Below are 21,754 nucleotides of genomic sequence, written 5' to 3'. Positions count from 1 at the left end.
ATCTCAGGTTATAAAATAAATATTAAGCACCGTTTCTAACATTTGATAATAAATCAGAATATTATAAAGTTTTCTGAAAGATCACGTGACACTAAATTCAGCTTTGCATCACAGAAATATATTTTAAAGTATAGTAAAATAGAAAACCATTATTTTAAATTTTAATAATATTTCACTCACTAGGCTATATTATTTTTCTGTATTTTTGATCAAATAAATCCAAAAACATTAAAAATAGCAATGTGTCCAAACTTATGTAGCCTAGGCTACTGTGTAAGTAAAAATATACTAAATTTAAAAATGACATGTTGTATAAATAAAAAGGTTAGGAATCATATTTGTTTCAAGTGTTTTTTTTATTGGGGGTGGGGGCCTCCAACATGAATTTTGCCTAAGGCCTCCTAATGTCTATAACGGCCCTGGCTATGTAAGATGTAAAATTGAAAGAATGAATTAAATAAATACTGCTTTTCTGGGCCCTAATGTGCTGGAAAATAACTATTAATTAAAAAAAAATGTCTAAGGTTTCTTACATTCTTTTTTCAATTATCACTAATAATTTGTTTTATTTCTATGTTTAAGACGCAATTAAGCAAAAAAAAAAAAAAAAAAGTAAAAAAAAAAAGAAAAAAAAAGACAGGTATTTGCCTCATACATATGTATTTGATGACCTCTTAAAGCCTATCTTCGTGAAAAAAGGTTGAATATTATTATTTTTAATGACATTCATGTGCAATGGGGAGAGTAATACAATATTTTCCTATGAACCACAGCGTGTTTAACACACAAACGATAAGATCAGTTAAATTAAGTGAAATTAACAGTTTTGTTTTGATAGCTATCTATTTTTGCATCTTTTATCCACACTAGTTCACTTTCTGTTAATTTATTTAAAGTCCGCGTGAACCGGAAGTTGCAAACGACTTTTCTCCAGTGCTGTGACGTATTTCCCAGTGAAAAGGAATATTGAACAGAGGGCAGGGTTTTTACCCTAGCGCTCCTCCTCTCCATCCCTCGCTCATTACAGACTAACGGTTTGAGGGGAGTGGTTAAGCGTTTCCCAACCCAAGTCCTCAAACCTACGTCATCAGAGAAGGTCCTCCAAGGCAGAGGGGAGGGGCATTTTCAGATTTTGATTAAAGATTACGAAGCCAAAAAATTTTTTTCTGTGTTTTAACTTGCACGGATTAATTGTTCACCACAAGACTAGTAATATGCGCTAACAAAGTAAATAGGGTCCATTTTGATTTCATGCCGACTTTAAGTGTAGACTAAGCTTCCATGCAGGATCTGGGTGCTTGCTGTGTGAAAAATCGATCGATAAATGAATATAGCAAAGGAAGTGCATTTAAACTCGCTTGCGCGTGCATGCGAAAGAGAGTGCGATTTGTCCGGGGAGTCTGATTTCGGTACAACACCGGCAACGGTAAATGGCAGTGAGCTCTTATTTTGAAAAGGGCTTATTGAGGGGGCGTGACATCACATTGAAGCAATACCCCTGATTGGCTGACTACACGTGTGGATCGTAGTCACACTCTCTGCGGAAAGATAGTGCCAAAAAGATCTGTAGACGTGTGCAGAGGAATCTGTAAATGCCCTGTGATCTGCAAACGTGTGTAGAGGGATCTGTGAATGCCCTGTGATCTGCAAACGCATATTCAACACTTGCATGCTGAGCTTTGCACAGAATGTGTAAGAATGTCTTTTTACAGTGGTTTGAAAATACAAGTTAGACTGTGTTTGTTTGCAAATTGTGAGGAAGGCATTTGTAGATTTTTTAATGGGAAAAACAGCGAAACAGTTGTGCCAAAATTCTGAAAACAAATGCAACACAATCTACAAACAAATAATGACCCTCATGCGCAGACAAATCACTTTGCATTCATTCAAATTCTGGTTGTCAAGTACAAGTCACTGATTTCTATTTGTGAATCATGAAGAGTCTGTTTGTGGATTTTAAATCTATTTGTAGATCTCGTTTTACATTTGCGGATCATGAGGAGTTTGTTTGCAGATTTGGAATCTATTTACAGATTGTGTTTTACATTTGCAGATTATGAGGAGTTTGTTTGCAGATTTAAAATTTATTTGTAGATCTTGTTTGTGTTTACAAATTGTAATATGCATTTTTGACTCAGAGTCTCTTCATTTTCAATGATTATGGCATTATTTTGTCACAACAACGAAACAATAGTGTCAGAATTCTGAAAACAAATGTGACACAATCTACAAACAGAACATGAACTTCACCTGCAAACAAGTCACTTTACATTCATCCAAATTCTGGTTTTCAAGTACAAGTCACTGATTTCTATTTGTGAATCAGGATGTGTTTATTTGTGGATTTTTAATCTTTTTGTAGATCATGCTTTATATTTGTGGATCACAAACAGTTTGTTTGAGGACTTTGTATCTATTTGTAGATCTTGTTTTACATTTGAGGATCATGAGGACTTTGTTTGCGGATTTTTAATCTATTTGTAGATTGTGTTTTGTATTTACAAGTTGTAATATCTATTTGTGACTTTTAGTCTGTCCATTTTCAATGGTTTTGGCATCAATTTACCCCCATACATTTGCCACCTTCTGGTTGAAATTAGCACTGCTGCATATTAGTTTACATGACAATGACTTGTTACAGGAAATACTAACCTCAAATAGGGCATGCGTCAACCCGACGCCAGATAGTAAGCAAACCACCTGAGCTGCGTAAACTAACATGACCTAGCGGCCCTTCGTTTAACTACTGTTATCCTAAAGTGCACATTTGATCATTCCGATCCAAATAAGACGCAACATGCGATACGCATTTTTGATCACTGGTTATTGGCTTGTTTAAATGCAGATAAAACGATAGCTGGAATTGACATCTCTACTAAAAGTGAAAAAGTCTTCGATTTTTAACTAGTATCGGTAATTCCAGCATTAAAGCGTAAGTCTGTTTGACAAAGAAGCTCAACTCAATTCGGTATTTATTATTCTGCTTTGACTGGAGGAATCCAAATTGCAGTATTGTTTAATCTGTTTCTGACAAAGAAATCTCAGTACAGTGTTATATACATGTAGACTTGGGTGATGCTCCCCTTTCTGCAATGTAAAGGCCTTACAAATTATTGTTAGATTGATGTAATTCATCTAAATTTTGGCTGCATCTACAAGCAGAGCTACTTAGTGATCAAAATTGTTTCACTCGCTGAAAAGTCAATATTTATACATGAGATGGACGTAACCTTGTATGCTTAGACAAGCTTCGACTTACAGCAAATCTATTTCCTTACCTTTTAAACAAGTAGAATAAGTTGTTTAAAGTAAAGGAAAGAGTTACTCGAGTAAAACTGGCAAATGCCAAACCACAGTTGCATTTTACTGAATGTAACATCAAGTTTTTGGAAGACTCAAAAGTATAGGCGCCATATTTTAACTCGTTTAAACATGTATAACTCATTTAAAATGTGCAGACATTCTTCATAGACTGTTGAATTGCTATGACATGGTTCCCTTGACAACGACTTGTCACAGGAAGTGCAAACGCATAACGTCATAGTGTAAACAAACCAGCCTAGATGGCTAAGCTATACCTAGCGTCCGTTCAGCTTAGACCAAGCTAAATAATAACTGCTACAGTTAGCGGTTAGCATCATTTACTTGAAGCCTTTAACTACAGCTTGTGCTGTGCACAGTGCAAAGTGATCTAACATACTTTTCCTCTAGCCCCAGTTAGGGTTGATCTCTCACTTTCTCTTTCCTTACTTTCAATTCTTCCTAGCTGAATTTTACCGCCACTAGTTTAGGAGTAGTCCTTGCTGAGTGCTGTCAGCTAAAATTTGCAGTTACCTTGTAAATTAAATCTAAATTTAATTACACGTAAACTGTGTAGCTAGAGAAGAATTCTTAAAGTCATGAGGATTTTCACCAGCATGTTGACTAAACTTTTGTAAGGACACACACACAGGGATCGTGTGCCTTGAACACACAGCAGCTGTGACCCTGTGACCCTGTGACACTATGGAGTCTGGTCCAAGCAAATTAAAAGTTTAGCCACTCGTGCTATTGATTATTCCCAATTTCAGGTCATTCCTGCTGTTTTGGTCACTTATTTAAGCCCTTTTTATTTTATTTTACTTTGATAATAATAGCCGTCAGCTATTCACTTGTCTATTCTTTCATTTATTTGATTTATTTACATTTCCCCTCTTGTTCTAATGTGGTTCCATTTCCCATAGGGCCCAGAAAGGAACCAGAGACACCTTTATTTGTGATTTAGTGAAGTGCACTCATTTTTATGACCCTGCAAAACAAGTAATCTCAATGATTACTAGGGCATAACTATAGTCCTGAGGATTGATAATAAGCATAATCTGAATAGGAAAACGGTCCTTTTCCTCCTATCCTTCACTTCGTCAAGCCCGTTGTGAACCACCAGTTAAGTCCAGAGAAATAATTTAGCCATAAGAACCATCTTAAGTCATTTATTTCCTCTTGGCTTATGCCCTTTCCAGAAAATACTCTCGGAACCACACAAGTCTTAGCCTATTAACACCCACAGCTAAGATGATAAGGATACAAGACACACTTGACAAGCTACACATGAACACCTAACTTTATGCTACATACCTAGCTAACTTATTAAAACTTAGCTCTGAACTCTTTAGGGTCATGCATTAGCCTCTCACCCCTAGTGTGCTAAAAATGTTGCAGATCCTCTGTTTAACCTGACCTTAACCAGACAAGAGACCAAAAGCCATCACGAGGAACACTGTTCCACCCATGACTGCAGACATCCTACGGCACCAGAGCCAAACATAACTGCACCATGAGAGGAGAGGACCAACGACCCATGACCCAAGCCAGAGTTACAGCCACACCGGGCTGATCAAGAGTATCTCCTTACCCCACCTTATGGGTGTGAAACAGAAGGTAAACCACCTCACATAACAGATCACAGCGGCCCATAAGGAGCGGACCTGTGCTCAAAGCCTCACATATCAGCTAGAGACTGAGTGTCAAACCAGATTCAGCGCAGCGGGACTGAGCATGCCCAGGACCAGTGCAGAACTGTCACCATGGCAACAACCCAGGTAACAGCCAAGCCCCTTGGAGAAGCCATGGAGGACAGCACCCTCCACCTGCAAACAAGGTCATAAAAAATACATTTTCCCTCCAAAGGAAGACACTTCTTATTGGCTCTTACACCTCCAAATAGGTGTGCCATCTTCACACTTTAAAAGTCACTGACCACAAGATCCGGCCTCTTAGCTCTTGTCTTCGGACCTAAACTGCAGCTCCAAGTGAACCCTGTGGTGGGGGGGGGGGGGAACCCCTTCCCCCCCACTGGGCCCTGCAGGCCTCTGCAGGTCGAGTCAGACTGCCTTTCCTAAATCCAACCAAGAAGAAAACGGACAACTCTTGCCTTAAGGATGCCCTGCGGTCCAGCGTGGCCTCAACAGGCCCAGGGCATGAGGCGTCGAAGCATCCAGGACATGTGCTCACTCCAGCGTCAAGGACAACCTCAGGAGTTCAGGGAATTCATTCAACACGGACGAAGTCCCTCGCAACTCTCACCATGTGCTCTTTGTGTCCTGCCGGCCCAGAGCGTGTAGGCCACAATCTGCACTCCAGCCATGAGAACAGCGACAATACAAGTTCATCCTATCTTCTTCATCCAACGGAGAAGAAACGATTGAAACTTGCACCATGACTTTTGACCCTCACGGACCCACCAACGGACTCATTTTTCAACCACTTCAAGAATTGTCCACGATTGCAACTGACCATGCAAGTATATCAATTTAATGAGGTGCTCTGAAAATTATCAGCTGATGGTTCTTTTCATACTGAAATAGATCTTGCTCCATAGTTCTATTTCCTGTTTCCGGTTCCACATCACTCACCCCTTTACCTATGCATCTATGTATGTATGTATGTATGAATGTATGTATGTTTGTTTAGCGTTAGTTATGTTTGTGAGTTAGTTAATAAAACTTGTGCACAATATGGATGTGGTTTCTAAGTGTCTCTGCTTGCATACAAAGTCCCTTTTACGATCTTGATCTTGTTACATGCTCTAAGTGCTGTACATGATAAGGAATAATTATTTTTCAGTGACCATGAAACATACACTTTCCTTAGAATAAATTAATAATCAAAGAGTTCGTTGGAACTGATTAATTGATTGTAATATTAATTTGGCTTACCTCAAAGTTAATCTAATTAACTCACCCAAATATTAATAAGTAATCATAATTGGTAATTATGGATTATTATTAATATTTCCCCTTTGAGCTAATATCGTTACAAGGTTTACATACATGGTTTTAAACAATGGGAATGAACTTGATCTGAATTTAAAATTCAGAATAGATGAATTTGATTATACAGTGTTTGTGTCGACTGACTCTATGAGATGTTTTTGGGTGTGGAAAGACGGGTCATCAGATTCGTGCTTGTCCGACCAGCAACGCGAATGCCAATAAACCCGGGCCTTCGGGTGTACAGCAGCGTGAAGTGGTTCATTCTAATGATGTGGATAAATTAGTTTCAACTGATGCTGGTGTAAATCAAGAGTCTGCAGTTGAAACAAGAAATGAAAAAATTGTCGTTGAAGAACATGGCATTGAACAGTTAGAATCGGCGAAAAATGAGTCTAATGAGAATAGTGAAAATTTGGAGTTGGTCCCAGTGAGTCAGATTCTTGATGCTGATTCTGCCACTGAAAATCCAAATAAGGAGGATAATGTTTTATTGATGGAAGTAGATCAAAGCCTGTTTAAAACACCCCTGAAAAGGAAGAAGAGAAACAAATGTATTGTAAATAAACAAGCAAGAAAAACAAAAGTACAGGCCAATGAAATTGATCAAGGTGCTGGAAGTGAGAGCGATTCTTCTGATTCCACTGCTTCAATCTGTCCTCAGAGTGATTGGCCATGTCACGACTGCAGTACTGAAAAAATCAAGATATTTCTAAAAGTGACAAAAAATCTAAGAGGTGTACAAGTCTTTGATTATTTTCCAAATCTTAAAAGATTTGTTGAAGTGACTAAGAGTTCAATGAATGAAGGATGCTTCTTAGATAAAGAAGTGTATCGTCTTAAAAAAAGTGTCACTAAGGTTCAAAATCAACTGAGTAATAGTGATAATGAAGCTTGATTTAATGATGTATGGGGCCTGTCTCTTACTCAGTTTTCTATGGCTAATCTTATCCTGTACTATGGGTGAATTTTGCATTGCCTCATTAAATGTGAATGGAGCCAGAGATGTGAGGAAAAGATTGGAAATATATGAGGTAGTGAGACAGAAAAAAAATTATGTTTTATTTATGCAAGATAACCCATAGTGATGATAAAAACGTCTCAGGTTACGACTGTAACCTATGATCCCTGAGAACAGGGAACGAGACACTACGTCAGAATGACGCTATGGGGAACGCCTCAGGCGTGACAGGTGTCTGAAATCAAATATCATCTCACAGCAATCATGCTGACCGGCGACAGCCCATGAATCATTAGCGTGAATGATTAACGTGCAACCTGCAAGTATAAAAGGGGCGCTTTGCAAACATGACAACATCCTATCGTCTGAAGGGACTGTTGCAGGCAGGCCCCGAGGCATGGCAGGAAGACGTAGTGTCTCGTTCCCTGTTCTCAGGGAACATAGGTTACAGTCGTAACCTGAGACGTTCCCTTTCGAAAGGGAACTCACACTACGTCAGAATGACGCTATGGGGAACGATATACCAACGCCACCATGCTAAGGGGAGTGCATGCCAAAAGGCAGTGACAACTGTCAGAACCGGCAATTCAAATGAACGCTAGTACCACTCACCCCCAGGTCACACTGAGCTGTCAGTGACAGCACTCCCTACGGTCATAGCCCAAGCTAAATGACACCACAGAAAACCTCCATAAACATAGTTTAGTGAAAGGTCTACCTGGGCCTGCTCAAGGGCCAAGGACCACAACTTCAACTTCTTAGAAGGGGTCCCTTCTAGGGAATGTGGCTAGGGAACCTGAGGAACCCCAGCCAGTCACTATTCAGGGGAACGTGCCGCCTGAAACGCCACCAGGCAGGCCTGACCTGGTGTCACTATATAAGACACTACAGTCTGGCCACTTCCTGTCTGTCCGAAGACAGAGCCTCTGGACACTTGCCTTTAGGAAGGCATCCAACCCGAGGGACTGTGAAGCAGGCAGTGAACCACTCGGACCGGATCTCAGAGACGGGATATCCTGGAGAGTATGACTCAGCATAGTGCTTTACAACCCTTGCCAGCGAGGGGAGTTTCTCTACTCAATCCACGGATCAACTCAGTGTTTGTGTTTCAAAACACTGAGGAGGCCTGTGAGGGCCTAAGGGCTGATCTAACTGGGAGGCCTCAAGAGAGGCCTACGACCGACTGACCAGACTCAGGAGACCACATACTCATACTGACCCTCAGTGAGGGGAGGAGCATTAGATCTACCTGGTAGGCAACCAGGCTGTAGCAGGAAAAAGAGGTTCCAGGAGGGAACCCGTAGCAGAGAATAAAAACTTGAGTCGAGCCAGGGCGCAAGCTCACCTTCGCTAGCTGCCTGATAAGGTCTGCTAAACTGAAAGTAAGCGGCCACTAGCTTACAAAAAACCCAGCACCACTGTGAAACTACTCTCAGGGAGACCTGGAGAGGCCTTACTACCTGACAACCACAGTACGTGGGAGCTCACCTTCAGAGAGGCCTGGTGAAGCCTACTATCTGATAACCACAAAACGTGAGAGCTCACTTTCAGGGAGGCCTGAAGAGGCCTACTACCTTAAAGACCATGCTAAGTGGAAACGCACAGTAAGTGGGAGCTAACCCTCCAGGGAGGCCTGGTAAGGCCTACTACATGACAACCACAGTATGTGGGAGCTCGACTTCAGGGAGGCCTAGTGAGGCCTACTACCTGATAACCACAGTGCATGGGAGTTCACTTACAAAGAGGCCTAGAGAGGCCTGCTACATGACAACCACAAAACGTGGGAGCTCAACTTAAGGGAGGCCTAGTGAGGCCTACTACCTGATAACCACAGTGCATGGGAGTTCACTTACAGAGAGGCCTGGAGAGGCCTACTACCTGACAACCACAGTATGTGGGAGCTCACCTTCAGAGAGGCTTGGTGAAGCCTACTATCTGATAACCACAGAACGTGGAAGCTCACTTTCAGAGAGGCCTGGAGAGGCCTACTACCTGACAACCACAGTATGTGGGAGCTCACCTTCAGAGAGGCCTGATGAAGCCTACTATCTGATAACCACAGAACGTGGAAGCTCACTTTCAGAGAGGCCTGGAGAGGCCTACTACCTGACAACCACAGTATGTGGGAGCTCTCCTTCAGAGAGGCCTGGTGAAGCCTACTATCTGATAACCACAGAACGTGGGAGCTCAAGAAAAAACACATTAAGTGGAAACTCAAAGTATGATGGAACTCAACTCCAGGGAAGCCTGGTGAGGCCTACTACCAGAGAGCCATGACATGAAGGAGCTTACTTTCAGGGAGGCCTGGAGAGGCCTACTACCTGAAAACCACAGCTGACAGTGGGCCAGACTGGCAGTCCAGTTGACTGTCTATGGGGCTTTGCCTTCAGGGAGGCCTTATGAGGCCTACTACCTGATAGTTCAACCTCAGGGCCACTTAGTACCACAGTATGAGGGATTCAGCCCTCAGGGAGGCCTAGTAAAGCCTACTACCTGATCCCCACAAAAAAATGTGGGAGCCCATCTTCAGGGAGGCCTAAAGAGGCCTACTTCCTGAAACGGTCTAATCAGCTGGATGTGTACTGCTGCTGGGGACTCGCCTAACAGGGAGGCCCGGTCGAGCCTACTAGCTGATAGCGAGTCTTTCTGCTACTTTAATGAACACTGCTGGAACCATACTAATAAAAAACTTTCCTAAAGTTTTGACCTAGTGTATGCTCCACAATGTTGTGACCCACCTCCGAGGAGGCCTGTTAAGACCTACTACTCGGTAGTGAGTCTTCTGCCCGAACTACCAGGGCCAACCAACGAAGGTGAGCTGGCCTAGGAACCCTATCTTAGGGGCTACCCGGTCAAGGAGGCCTGCTGGGGCCTACTACCTAACTGTGCAGCCTTCAAGGCAGAAAAACTGTTACTACAGCGCTTACAGCATCCTGGTACCTAATCACATTGCCAAAGGCAGTGTACTCAGCAAAAAGCAATACCCTCATAGCAGGGGAGTACAACATACGCCACTCTGCCTAGTGGAGGCCCCATTTTAAGGGCCTACCTACTAAATGCATGGGCGTCAGCTCATGGCAATGCTCTGGCTTCAAGGGAGCGGAGTTCAAAAACCGGAATGAAATGTAGTTAGAACTCCCTGCTCAACCGGAGCCATCGTGGTGTGAGGTAGATAATACAGAGCTGAGAATGGATTACTCAAAACTACCCCGCGTTTAGTGGGGGAGTAACACCATATGCCCCTGAAATGTTAGACAGGGAGCGGGCCTGCAAGTGGCTCCAAAGGGTAACAGGGATTTGTCCTGTGCCCAGCCTGGGGAAGCGGGGCTTGCTTGCAAGCCAACCAACCTTCACCCCTCGTTCGAGTGGTTCAGCTCAACGGGCTGAGTGGAGCCAGCTCTAGAGGCCTAATCCAAGTAGCTCTGTTCGGCAGGGTCTGGCAAACTATCACATCGCAGAGCGAAAGACAGCCTAACCCTGCCTGAAGGATCATACCTCAACTACCACCCTGCATTACTCTACCACCCCTGAATGCAGTGAAAGGGGCGGGCCTTGGCCAACAACTCCCATTTAAGGGAGGAGGCTGAAATCTAGGGGAGGAAGCCTAACACAAAATGAATGTGGCAGCTATACTTAGCAGAACGCCTCCAACATCCCAAACCTAGCCTAGGCCAGCTACAGAGGCGGCCCGGGTTAGGGCCGACCTACAAGCATAGATCTACCTGAGAGCTCGGAGGAGCCACAGCCTACTTGATTGAGAGGCTGTAAAACACTCACCTACTGACACCTTACAGAGCTCAGGGGAGCGAAGTACTCAGGATACCAATGTTACAAACCAATAGGTAAGACATAAGATCTATCTGAAGCGCCAGCGTCAGTCTAAACCTAAAGCAAAAAAGTTATTATTATTTTTTTTTTTAGGAAGACCAACTACTCTACCCCAGGGTGGCTAACAGCCCTGCGGCTAAAAAGAAATGAGCGGTGGCCCACCACGCATAAAAAATGTTATGACAGGAAGGCCATCACATACTCAAAACGGAAGCCAATTTTCCTTGAGCTTCTCGTTAGATCGTTCCAGCCACCAACTGGGGAGGCTTCAGGGCCCTGAAGTCTCCATACTTTACCTTTTTATTCTAAGAATGACCCCTAGGTCTATACAGGGAACAAGGCTTCTGTAGAGAGATACAAATAAGTGTTAGTTATACACACAAATTCTCCAAAAACCAAAAAGTTCACCTGCGGCGTGCGGAGTGAAGACTTCACCAGAAAGGTCTCAACGAACCTGGGGTCCACCACTTTTACATGCCTAAAAGATTTTTTTTTTTTTTTTTTTTTTTTGTGAAGGGCAGCACCAGCCTGACCTGCTGCCATGTACGCTCTGCCATTCAAGCGAGCCGTGACTTTAAGAGGCTTGGATGGCAGAGTCGGAGCTTTTAGTGTTGACGCCCGCCCAGATACGAGATAGTTCGCAAACGTCTCGTCAATGGGCGGCAGCGACACATAACCATACTCCCCGATCCCCTCAACATCAGCGAAATTACCCCGCTGATGTCGATGAATACGGGCCGAGTATGGTTTCTCCCTTGCCCTCTCGATCTCAGAATGAAGATCCGGAAGGAATGGGAGGCTCCGTTGAGCTGGTGGTCTATGTTCAGGGAGAAATCGATCGTCTAACCGGCCGCGAGCGATCTCTCCCTGAGCGCGCTGCCATGGCAACTGAAGCTTGTCAGTGGCGCGCTCCATAACTTCCACCAACTCAGCGTACATGGGGCAGGATGGCTGACGAGGTTGAGGATCTGATTCATCCTCCTCAGCCATCTCTTGCCCAGCCTGAAGAGCACTCGCTGCAGTATCAGTAGGAGAATCTTCTCCGTCATCCACCTGCAGCTCACTCTCGTCAGCCGATGACTCGTCCGAGAGGTGAACAACCCTCTCGAGACTGTCAGCGAGCTCCATCTGGGAGCCCCATGAAGCGCGTCGCCGCTCTGCCTCGGCACGAGCGGGACCCGATCCGCGAGGACCAGATGCTGAACTCTCTCCCCTTTTTTTTTTTTTTCGAGAAGAGAGCCAGAAGAGAGAGGAGCGTTCTCATAGGAAAACACTCACAGTTTGCACAGGATGCTCCCTCGAGAACATCCCGTGCGTGCTCTTCACCCAGACAGTACACGCACATCTCGTGAGTGTCACCCGGCGACAAATATCTTGGGCACGGGTCAACACATTTGACAAATATCTTAGGACTTGCCTTGGACGTGCGTTTCATTTCCTTGCTGGAGTAGACGTTTTTAATTACAGACAAAAACAGTCCCTGAAGACGAAAAAGATGTTGTCATGTTTGCAAAGCGCCCCTTTTATACTTGCAGGTTGCACGTTAATCATTCACGCTAATGATTCACGGGCTGTCGCCGGTCAGCATGATTGCTGTGAGATGATATTTGATTTCAGACACCTGTCACGCCTGAGGCGTTCCCCATAGCGTCATTCTGACGTAGTGTGAGTTCCCTTTCGAAAGGGAACGCTGTTGAATGGTTTAAAGAATGGAATGGTTTATCTTTTTTAAGCCATAACACTTCCGTTAGTGGTGGAGTTGGTATTTTATTTGATACAAATTTTGTTCCCAGTTCAGTTAAAAAGGAAGAGATTATAAAAGGAAGAATTTTAAAAGTGATTGCGAACTTTGAAAAATATGTATTTATGCCCCAAGTCAACCAATACAAAGAATATGGTTTTTAGATACTCTTTGTAAAACTTTAGAAGAGTGTAAAGGGGAAGAACACTTGTTTTTGGGAGGTGATTTCAATTGTGCAGTAAGCAGTTTAGACAGAAATCATATTGAGCCACATATGCCATCACGCAGAAGGCTCATTCAAATGATTGAAACGCATGATTTAAGTGATGTATGGAGAAATTTTAACAAAGATGTTAGACAATATACTTGGGTTCATGCTCGAGATAACTTGTTATCATTAGCAAGGTTAGACAAGTTATATGTCTTTAAACACCACCTTAATATTTTTAAAAGATGTTTTATTTCTCCGGTTGGTATTTCAGATCATAGTTTAATAGGATATGTTGGCATCTTAATACAACACTTTTAGACGATAGTCAGTTCAAAGAAATTTTAGAATGTTTCTGGATTAATTTTAAAAAGGAAAAAAATAATAAATAAATATCGAATCGAATCGAATCGAATAAAACAACTATGTCAACAATACACCCTGAATGTCACCAAGGAATTGGCTAGATCTGTTCAGATTTTAGAAGCTGAAGTTTTGAGACTTCAAAATTCAACACAAACTGGAAATCAAGACCTTATTGATGATTTTAAACATAAAAAAATCGGCTTTATCTGATCTGTTGGGGTTAAAAGCACAAGGAAATTAATAAGATCACGTTTTCAAAACTCAAATGAGATGGATGCTCCATCCAACATTTTTTTTGGGGATTAGAAAAGAAAAATGGGCACAGAAGATTTATTAACGTTTTACAATCTGAAAGTGGGGTTTTACTTTCAAACCCAATTGAAATGCGTAAGAGAGCAGTCAGTTTTTATGAAAAGTTGTATAAAAATGAGTCCAAAGAAGATCAGTGTATAGAACAATGTTTTTTTAGAGATTTACCTCAGATTTCTGAAAAATCTTATGAAGATCTTAATAAACCCATAACATTGGATGAGTTGTATAAGAATCTTCAAAAAATGGAATGTGGTCGAGTTCCTGGAATGGATGGACTTCCAATTGAGTTTTATAAGTCTTATTGGAATATAATAGGAGAGGATTTATTGGAAGTTCTAAATAACAGTTTAACCGAAGGATGTCTACCTTTAAGCTGTCGAAGAGCAGTTCTGACTCTTTTACCAAAAAAAAGGTGATTTAACTCATATAACAAGTTGGCGACCTGTTTCTTTGCTATGCTGTGATTATAAAATACTTTCGAAAGTGTTAGCAACAAGACTTGGAAAGGTTTTAGAAGAGGTTATACATCCAGATCAGTCTTATTGCATCCCTGGCAGGTCAATAATTGATAATATTTCATTAATTAGAGACATTTTTGAAGTAGTTAAAATATTTGGTTTAAATGCAGGCTTGATTTCCATTGATCAAGAGAAGGCTTTTGATCGTGTTGAACATGATTATTTATGGAAAGTTATGAAAGCTTTCGGTTTTAATTCAGCTTTTAGTGATAAAATCAAAACTTTGTATAATGACATTGAGGGTGTGTTGAAGTTTAATGGTGGCTTATGCGCTCCTTTTAAGGTTAATCGTGGGATCAGACAAGGTTGTTCTCTGTCCGGAATGCTGTATGCACTGGCAATTGAACCTTTTTTACATATATTGAGAAAAGAGCTGACTGGTTTAAATATTCCAAAATGTAATAATGCAATTAAGTTATCAGCGTATGCTGATGACATTGTTGTAATGATTGAAGGCAGAAAGATATACAAAGTTTAATAAGAATAGCCAATGATTTTGAATCTATTTCTTCTGCAAAAATCAATTGGAAAAAAAGTGATGCAGTGTTGCTGGGAAAATGGAAAGAAAAAATGCCAGATCTACCAGGTGGTTTAATATGGAAAAAGAATGGTTTTAAATATCTGGGGGTGCATCTGGGTGATGAAGCTACTGTGCAGAAGAATTGGGAAGGAGTAATTGAGAAGATAAAAGGTCGATTGGACAGATGGAAGTGGCTTAAATCAGCAATGTCTTATAGAGGAAGGACGATTATAATAAATAACTTGGTTGCATCCTTTTTGTGGCATCGGTTGGCTTGTGTCGATCCACCAACCTATTTGTTGGCAAAGATACAATCAATTTTGATAGAATTCTTTTGGGCCAAATTACATTGGGTAATACAAAATATTTTGTATTTACCAAAAGAGGAAGGTGGACAAGGACTGGTCCATATGCAAAGCAGAACTGCTGCATTTCGACTGCAGTTTTTGCAGAGATTTCTAATAAGCTCAGAAAATGCAAGTTGGAGAACAGTAACCAGCAGTATTTTGAAATCTGTTCAAGAGATGAACCTCGACAAATCCCTGTTTTTAATGGATCCTAAAAAGATTGACACTTCATGTTTACCTGTTTTCTATCAAAACCTTTTTAAGGTTTGGAGTTATTTTAATGTGAAGTCTGAAAATACAAACTCCTTATTTTGGTTGTTGGAAGAACCCCTGATAAATGGTGCGAGACTGGATGTAATGAGCACAAGCAGCACATTTACTGAACTGTTAATTCAAGCTGAAATCACAACTTTAAAAAACTTGTAACTTTGGTGGGGGCTGAACTTGCTAATGCTGAAGAAGTGACTGCTTGTTTGAAGATGAAATCTGTTCGAACAATGACTCAAATATTACAGAGGATTATAATATTTGAAATATTTGTAATATAGGATTGAAATATGTAAGATCTGCTCTTACATCAGAGGAATCTAATATGCTCAAAGACTATTGTGAAGGACTTTTTTGTCCTAATGATTTGGATCCCTTTCCTAAAATGGTTTTATCCCCCAATTTAAATGATCATTTTGGAATTTTCCTACAGTTAAAGAGTTTGTGTTTAGATTTTAATGATGTTAATGGGAAACAGTTGTATAAAGCATGTGTAAAGTTTTTTAACAAAAAAGGTTTACATCAAAAAGTTGATACACCTTGGCGTGATGTTTTGAGATTGAATGAGAACGTAAGACCAGAGTGGAGAGCGTTATATAAGCCACCATTAACTAAAAAAACAGCTGACATTCATTGGAGGGTTTTACATGGAATAATCGCAGTCCATGCTTTCGTCTCTATTTTAAATTCTGAACAAAGTCAAGATTGCCCTTTTTGTTCTGAAAGAGAGACTGTTTTCCATTGTTTTACTTATTGTTTCAGGCTAAAGCCTTTGTTTGAAATGTTAAAAGCAATTTTCAATTGTTTTAATTAAGTATTTTCTGTACAGATTTTAATTTGTGGTTTTAAATATATGAGAAGTAGAAGTGGTGAATGTCAGCTGTTGAATTTTGTACTTGGAAAAGCAAAAATGGCTATATACATTAGTAGGAGAAATCATGTAGAACAAAGGAATGATAGTGATGTGGTACGGGTGTTTAAAGTAATGGTGAAATCCAGAATTGTTGTTGATTTCCGATTTCATAAAGTTTGAATCTATTTGGGGTTACAGAGAAGCCTTATGCTCAGTTGTGAACGGTTGTGTTTTGCTTTAAGTTTGTAAGGAATTAATTAATTGTGAAAAAAGGTTTTTTTATGGTTGGTAATTTTTTATTGTAATAAAAGTAATAAAAAAAAACTCTCTCTCTCTCTCTCTCTCTCTCTCTCTGTCTATCTGTCTGTCTGCCTGTTTATCTATCTATATGTCTATCTTTCTTTCTGTCTGTCTGTAGTAGTGTCCCTATCTGCTCGTCTGTCTGTATTGTAGGATACAGGATAGTTGTTATCAGCTTTTCTCTAAAATCCCCTCCTTCTGATATACAAACTCATTTTGTATATATTGTATATATTTTGTATATATATAAAAAAATCTCTCTCTCTCTCTCTGTCTATCTGTCTGTCTGCCTGTTTATCCATCTATATGTCTATCTTTCTTTCTTTCTGTCTGTAGTAGTGTCCCTATCTGCTCGTCTGTCTGTATTTTAGGATACAGGATAGTTGTTATCAGCTTCTCTCTAAAATCCCCTCCTTCTGATATACAAACTCATTTTGTATATATTTCTGTATTATATACAGACATCACAACAGGCTTTTTTTCACAACAGTATTTATATCATGGAGGGAGTCTTCATAGTTCATTTTAACCACTGATTGCCACTAATCACTGACGTTTAGTGAAAGTTTTAGAAAGAATAACATGGACCAGTTTAAATGGCCTTGTATATATTTCACATACATCATCAGAGCACATTAAATATAGTATGCACAATGTTCAAAGCAAAGTAATAAAAAACTTGAGGCATGTTATTTTCCATGAACCATTTGTGTTAACTTTGTTACATGAGTGGTTGAAACTGAGGAAACCAAGTATATCATACATCATCACTCTCTTCACAGATTGTTGAACAAGTCTTTAGGGTGTAGTTTTAGCTACTGTTTTAGAGTCATATTTCCTTGTCATTATGCTGTGTCTGTGTGGCAGTGCTGTGGTAAGCAAGATGAGTGTATGTACTGTATGCGTGTGTTGGGTTCAGAGGGGGTTGGGAAGAGTTTATCAGTCTTGCTGCTGGGAATACTGTGTGTCATAATGTGCTGGTCTTTACAGTGGGAGCTGGTATGGGGGACTATGTTATGGGGACTTTCCATAGACATAATGATTTTTATACTGGACAAACTCTATCCCCTAACCCTACCCCTAAACACAACCCTAAAGGTCACGTTTTGTCAATCAAGCTTATACACTGCCTCCAAAACTTTCGTCCGTCATAAAACAATTCGGATCAGGTTAGAAAAAATGCATGCGAAAATTTCGGACTCAACTAACAAGGACCTTAAACTTGATTGACACAACGTGAGGTCGTATTTATTTTTTAACGTACAAAAATTTCGGAAGAGAAGTTTTTCCATAAAAACACACACACACAAAAAAAAAAACACACATTCTGCATTCTACATTCTGTTCCTAATGGGGATAAAAAAATGTCCATTTTGTAAGGTTTACCCCCCCTCCCCCCCTACACACACACACACACACACACACACACACACACACACACACACACCATTTAGACCACTATGACAACATCTGCAACCATTTAGAGCAGGGCCCAAGTAGAGTCAGCATTGCACATTACATATGTTTTCCATCTCTCTTATTCCACAACATGAAAAAACTAAGTGTAAGAAAGCAAGATTTTTCCATCCATTCCTACATAGGGTCTTTCGCCTACGCACTGATCAGATTTCTTCGCCTACTCACGAGGTAGAGAGCCTTCGGGGGAGGGGCCAATGTGTACTGTGCCTTTGGACTCAAACTACGGCAACTTGGTCTTCACAAGTGTAACGAAACCCTTGATAACAGAGAATGAAAGCCAGCACCATTGATTTTCTCAGGGGACGACGACAGAATGAAAGAGGATTCCCAAGTATGCAGGACTGCCACATAAAATTCCTCATTATTGCAGCTACTTTTGTAATCTATGTTGAATTAAAGCTGGGACATTGTGGTGCTCTTCATGAGTATGTTATAGGCAGTGACTCTCAACTTCTCTCAACTCACTGTTTCCCTTATATGACACACTCAGAGCTCTTTCCTAAAGAGCTGAGGATCTGAATCAGGTGTGTTAAATAAAGAAGACATACAAAATGTGCAGAGCAGTGGGTCCCTAGGACCAGAGTTGAGAACCACTTTTCTCATCTGCCTCAAACAATGACAAAAGGATCAGGTTCAAAGTCATATGGCAGTGGGACACAGAGAGCACTTTAAATCCATGATTGGCCTTATTGATCTCATTGGGCCTTATATTTCATTCAACTATTTCAATGAGGATTGTGAAACTCTTTCATTTTTTATTATAAATATATATATTAAACATTTAATTATAATCCAATATTGACACAAAAATATATAATCCAAAAATCCATGCTGTTTGTTGTGAGACTGGGAGAGTTGAATGTTTTTGAATACATGCCTCCATCTTGTGGACTTTCCAGGATAATGCAGACTCATTCTCAGATGTGTTTGGTATACTGATACAGTGTGGAAGCAATAACCACAACTATAATAGTGCTGTATTTATGTGATTTTTCTTTAACAGTATTCCAAAAGAAAAAGTCCCAAGGAGATGCTGAAACACTATACTCTCTTCCTACTAGACAGGGTAAGATTTGTTTGTCTGAAAATGGAATAGTTTTATACAGTATACACTATGAAATGACATGAGATTTCATGTTTTGGATCTGCTGTAAGCTTTTAATATTCTAAATATTGATAAATCATATGTCCAACATTTGAACTACTTTGTGGTCTCCATTGTGACAGCGAGGCAGAGGGATAGCATCTCGTCCACTTATGACACCTTTGTGCCCAGTCAGCCGCCAGGACTGGATGAGCTGATCAAACTTCAGGAGGAGGTGAAGATGGGCACTCTAAGTATAGATGATGCTCTGGATCGATTCAATGACTGGCAAAGGCTTCAGAAGGGAATGGACAGTGTCCAACAGGTGAGGAAAGCAAATTTATTTCAAAAACATGTTTATGTGTATCTCTCTTTAAAATACCACAATCCTAGTTTGTGTATTATAATAGTATTTTAACATGTCATTTTAATCACATATTAAACCTTGCATTGTGTTTAATAGCATTATGTGGTGGAAATTACATTGTAAACATGTTTGGAAATAAAAATCAATAACTTTTTTGTCATGAAACAAATCACGTTTTGCCTATATATGTATATATATATATATATATATATATATATATATATATATATATATATATATATATATATATATATATATACACACACACAATCTGGCAAGGGTTATTCAGCCATTTCCAAACAATTTGAAGTCCATTATTTTAGATGATTCACAAGTGGAAAACATTCAAGACAGTTGCCAATCTTCCCAGGAGTGTATGTCCCAGCATGCCCCACAGCTTTGAGATTAGAAGAACTAACTTGTTCCCCTTCGTTACGGGGAACTCCCGCTGCGTCATATCAACGCTACGGGGAATGCCTTCGGCATGCGTTATCTGAAGTCACTATACAACTATTCCAATCTGGATTGGTGTGCGTCATCGTGCGTCATGACGTTGCATGTGACGGTGACCCGGACGCTATATAAGGGTCACAGGAACAAGGAAATGACAGCTTCTGTTCTTCAGCAGCGTTCTATGTCAAACTGTACGTCTTATTTGGTGTTGTCTGTCAAATCTACTATGGCGAAGGCAGTGTGCGTCTCCTTGATTTAAGAAAAATTAAAGAAGCAAGGATGGCGCACACTTGCTTTGTGGTGTTGGGTTGTGAGCGGAGCTTGCACGGACAGTTCTCGAGGGCACTGTCTATTTTGTGCAAACTGAAAGGATTCTGTGACTGGGATCTCGCGTTTGCTGAGGCAGCGCGTAGGTTTATGTCTGCATTGCAATACAGAATCTATAGTGGCTCGGATCTCGCGTTTGTCGAGGCAGCGCGTAGATTACGGCTACTCTGCAATAAAGATTCTGTGACTAATCTCGCGTTTGCCGAGGCAGAGCATAGATTAATGTCTGCATTGCAATACAGAATCTATAGTGACTCTTCCGCTCCCGCCTGAGCCTGTTTAAAAAGAATAAAATAGGCTTGCGTTCCTAGTGCATCAGCTCGCGTCTGTCGAGGCAGCGCGTTGTCTGTTTGCATTGGGTTCGCACGTGGAGCAGTGTTTACAGGTCTCGCGCACGGTTCGGAAGCCCGCGTCACTGCGGCTTCTTCCGACCGTGTTAAAGACCCGGTGTTTGATTTATCTGATTCTGAGGAGTCAGATACTATCAACACTGAACCACGAATATTCACCACATTATGAGGAGTTGCTGGAGAAAGACTGGGGCTGTAATGAAATTAAATGTTTGGTAATTTAATAAGAAGGAAGCGTCTAAAAAGAGTGCTTCCTGCAAACCCAGTCAAAATCCTTGTGTCAGAGTCTTCCTTTTTCAAACGATCTCCATACTGAGGTACTGAGATTGTGGAATAATTGAAGAAGAAAATTAAAGGGGAATTTAATGATGCAGGGGGTAGAAGAATATTTCTCCCAGATATCGTATTACCTCTGATGACTCAGACACGTCCCTCCAAAATTAAAGTAGAGCTAATATAAATATTATCTCGAATTTGGTAGGGAAGGCTTATATGGCGGAATGTCAAAAAAAAAAAAAAAAAAAAATGCATACCTACATATGGTAGTCCAGGTCCCCCGGGGACAGTCACCAGCTCCTCATATTCTGGGAAGTCACCTCTTCCCCTCCCCTTCCCCCTGTACAGGGCTCGGGGTCAGAGGAGACGTTCTCATAAAAAAAAAAAAAAAATTAAAAAAAAAAAAAAAAAAAGCCCCGAAGTCAGGTCTGAGGACTGCCTTTCGGGCTAAGAAAAAAATAAATAAAAATAAACTATGAGGTCCTGGCGTAAAAACGCGGACCCTTATGGGCACTTCATATTATTTTCGGTTAGTTCCTGCCGATCTATCGCTTCTGGTCACCGAATCTCAAAACCTGAGGTCAGTCTCGAGGGACTGATCTCCTTATTAGATTATTCATCGGTTACGTCCTGCCAGTAAACTGCTTCAGACCACCGATAAGCACATTATATCACCTGAGACTAACCCAGAGAAATTGATTCCTCTTGTAGATTGTTTAGACGCCTGGTCAGGCCTTCCGAATATATCTAAATGGACCCATAGTTAAAGGATATAGAATCCAGTTTAAAGTAAGACCACCCGATTTTAACGGGGTATTTCACACACTGGTTTTCTCACATCAGCGCCAGGTGATGGAAAATGAAGTTGAATCTCTTTTAGCAAAAGCAATAGAAATTGCCCCTAATCAGGAGAGGGATTCAGGTTTTTACAGCCGTTACTTCATTGTTC

General features: G+C 40.8%; 1 protein-coding gene across 1 annotated transcript in view; it reads left to right on the top strand.

The window, feature by feature from the left end:
• Positions 1-21,754, top strand: part of LOC311287329 (B-cell scaffold protein with ankyrin repeats-like) — a 122,570-nt gene that overhangs the window by 94,902 nt on the left and 5,914 nt on the right. Inside the window, exons 10-11 of the mRNA XM_084404077.1 lie at positions 18,952-19,014; positions 19,176-19,357. Of these exons, the coding sequence (XP_084260203.1) occupies positions 18,952-19,014; positions 19,176-19,357 (245 nt within the window). The remainder of the gene's footprint in view (positions 1-18,951; positions 19,015-19,175; positions 19,358-21,754) is intronic.

Source organism: Rutilus rutilus, assembly GCF_951802725.1.
Source record: "Rutilus rutilus genome assembly, chromosome: 3".
In the NCBI taxonomy this organism is placed as follows: Eukaryota; Metazoa; Chordata; class Actinopteri; order Cypriniformes; family Leuciscidae; genus Rutilus; species Rutilus rutilus.
Note: the sequence above shows the minus strand (reverse complement) of the source record. Positions and strands in the feature narration are given on the sequence as shown.